This window comes from Vigna radiata, chromosome 6 (assembly GCF_000741045.1).
Source record: "Vigna radiata var. radiata cultivar VC1973A chromosome 6, Vradiata_ver6, whole genome shotgun sequence".
Taxonomy (NCBI): Eukaryota; Viridiplantae; Streptophyta; class Magnoliopsida; order Fabales; family Fabaceae; genus Vigna; species Vigna radiata.
In genome coordinates this window covers 26,671,528-26,674,596 of record NC_028356.1, presented here as the reverse complement: position 1 = coordinate 26,674,596, position 3,069 = coordinate 26,671,528, and the positions used below count along the sequence as shown (strand labels likewise).

Genomic DNA, 3,069 nt, shown 5'->3' with positions numbered 1-3,069 from the left:
GCGAAGCTTAACATCTCTCAAGACGACCTCTTGAAAATTTAGGCCCAATCCAGGGTCCTATTACATCCAGACAGATGTAAAATTTTGGATGTTTTTCTTCAAAATTATCATACACAGTTCAATAACAACACACAATCACACATATTGGAAACGAAAAAAAATAGAAACATTGAATTTTTATACACTGGACTCTTTTCTGACTCGAGAAGACATCTCGATGAAAAATGCTCATTACAGAGTCATTTAATTCCAAAAGGAATCATAGAATGCAGAATTACAGAGTCCAATTCGATTTTTAATGATAACAACACAAGAAACACCGAAGCACGAAACACAACATAATCAGAAAGAACAGGGTTTTCTGTGAAAGGATGTATAACAGTGACTGTTGCATGGTGTCTCTGCCAATATACAACGATATTACAAATTCATGGAGAAGGAAACGAAAATGTAGATAACCGTGATTTTAGGCCTCTAACAAATGATTATATTACCTGCAATAACAAGGACGTTGGCAAACCAACAATATTACTTCTTCCGATCACTACGGCTTTTTTCCCCATTATATCGACTCCTGATCTGATCAATAACTCAATGCAGCCCTTTGGAGTACAAGGAGTAAACAGTGGCTCCCTTCCATTTATGGCAAGATTCCCCATATTAACGGGATGAAAACCATCGACCAGAACCTTTTCCTCATCTAGATGCTGCGCCCAAATGTTTTGCAACCAGTTAAACACACTAAATCAGCTAATTAGAATGTGTGCTAATCCACAATTGAATGTACAGCTGGCATGAAAACTAGTTAATCGGAAAACAGAATATTCCACCAGCAGACTACTCCAAACTACCAAATTTAGATTGCCAACGTTTATTTTATCAAAACATTAAGTTATAAAATTATAATACCGATTTAATGCCCATGATAGTACTTTTCTTCAAGATAGCATCAAATTTTGTCTCCAAAAATGATTTTTTGGTTAGTTCTTGTGATACACGTGATTTTCTTGTTAGAGGGATGTTTCCTAGTTAAGGAAAGACTTCTGGGTGGGGTGTTGTGAGCGGAAATTGATGTAAAGGTAATGAATATTCAAAAAAGATCATACCATCTAAAATATGATAAATGATCATCAAAATGAAGATCAAAATCCATTACTCCGCTTAACGAGCTGGTCAGCAGTTCAAAGACGTCAATACAACAGAGTGAAACTATAATGCCACCATTTTTCAAATAAAGCCCTCAAATAGCAAGTCTGCAACCATTTTTCAATTTTTTCCTTTTGACTATGAGGTTATTGATACAGTTACACTTAGAGGTATGACATGGTCACAAGACTGATGAGGTGGTAAACTTGTAGGATTACCAAGGCTCAAAAATCTATACAAGAGCACCTTGTGAGATCTTTTTTCTTGACCACAATGATGGGTGAGGAGAAAGGGCTAGTACCATGCTAAATAATGCCCTCAAATAGCAAGTCTGCAACCATTTTTCAATTTTTTCCTTTTGACTATGAGGTTATTGATACAGTTGAACTTCAACAGAGACACTTAGAGGTATGACATGGTCACAAGACCGATGAGGTAGTAAACTTGTAGGGTTAGCAAAAGCAATGTTATATCGATGCTACCCCTTTTGCATGGTAGATAACAGTGAATGGAAAAATTATGTTGCTAGCCTGGACTTTTAGTTTTCTTGTCTATTTTGTTGGGGTTTCAAATATCTTCAAAATAGAGCACATTAGCCTTTATTCCCATTATGGCAAAAGTACAATATATGTGGCACCAAAGCCGCTAAAACAATTACGAAGAAAAAAGTAGAAACTAGAGACCTAGAAAAAGACTAAAGAATATGTATATTTGTGATTGATTTAAGTGTACATCGGATGTGTATTAATATATAGATATGAGGAGAAACCCAAAATCAGAAAAGAATGAAGCAAAATCTAAAGATATAATCCTAGTTATGGTAATTAAAAAAGAAAACAAGCTAAGCCATAAAAAGTATGGTAAAGGAAAAAATAGATTGAGAAAAAAAATAGAAGGTAGGTTTCCTTTGTTGGTGGTGAACCATTCCAAATCAGAACAAAACATGTGTTGAACTATAAGAAAGTTTCAAAGCAAATCAAATAAGGAAATAAATAAGAAATATCATGAAATTTATAATCAAAGAAAACTCTACCACAATAAATACATCTTGAGACATCTTTTGGTAGTCTAATAATAATGAAACCAATTTCTAAGAGATTTCTATGAATGTTATTTTAGAAAATGCTTTTAATTTTTTATTTTCTTACCGTTCACGTGATAAATTACACATTTAGAAGCTAAACCCCTCCGTTCCAAAAACTATTGTAATTTTAGGTCCCTCTTCAAGAAATACTTCATAAGCTGACCATTTCCAAAATAGCTTTAAAACATTTTGTAATATCCTTTTCTTGAATAAACACTCAGCATATACTAAAGTTCATCTAATTTATTGTAGGTCACAGATTAAGAAATTACTTGTGGTAGAGGGAGTTGCACAAGAATACCATGAATGGATGGATCTTTGTTAAATCTCATGATCGCATTTTGAACATCCATTTCTGCACAATCAGTGGGTAATTCAGTCACCAAAGACTTGATTCCNACTTCTTCACAAGCCATTATCTTGTTGCGAACATAAGTTTGAGAATCCCTTCTTTGGCCTACTAAAATTACGGCTAACCCGGGAACTTTTCCCAGGCATTGCTTNATTTCTCTTACCTTAGCAGCTATTCTCGATCTGATTTCCATGGATATNAACTTTCCATCAAGCACTACAGTAGTCTGGTCATCAACTGAGACAAACATCAATCTCTCAATACAATATCTTGCAGAATGAAATGGAAATTTAAGAATACTTAATACAGGAAAATGGGAGTTGACCTATAGAAACCAAACAAAAAAAATGTGATTTGATTTGTATAGTTAATGTTAGGANTTAATGCAATATAAATATTTTTCATTTCTTTCTTTTCATCTTTAGGCAAAGCATTANTGGAAAAGATTATTTCCAAATATTCAGGCCTAGATTAATGTACAAAATTA

The 3,069-nt window shown here is 33.8% G+C and overlaps 1 protein-coding gene across 1 annotated transcript; it reads right to left on the bottom strand.

The window, feature by feature from the left end:
• Positions 1-239: 239 nt before the first annotated feature.
• On the bottom strand, positions 240-2,832 carry LOC106763633 (bifunctional protein FolD 1, mitochondrial). The gene is made up of 3 exons (XM_022782214.1): positions 2,503-2,832; positions 495-707; positions 240-401 (listed from the first exon to the last, which is right to left on the bottom strand). Exons 1-3 carry the CDS (start codon positions 2,830-2,832, stop codon positions 240-242), a joined length of 705 nt encoding a protein of 234 aa, XP_022637935.1.
• Between the last annotated feature and the right edge of the window lie 237 nt (positions 2,833-3,069).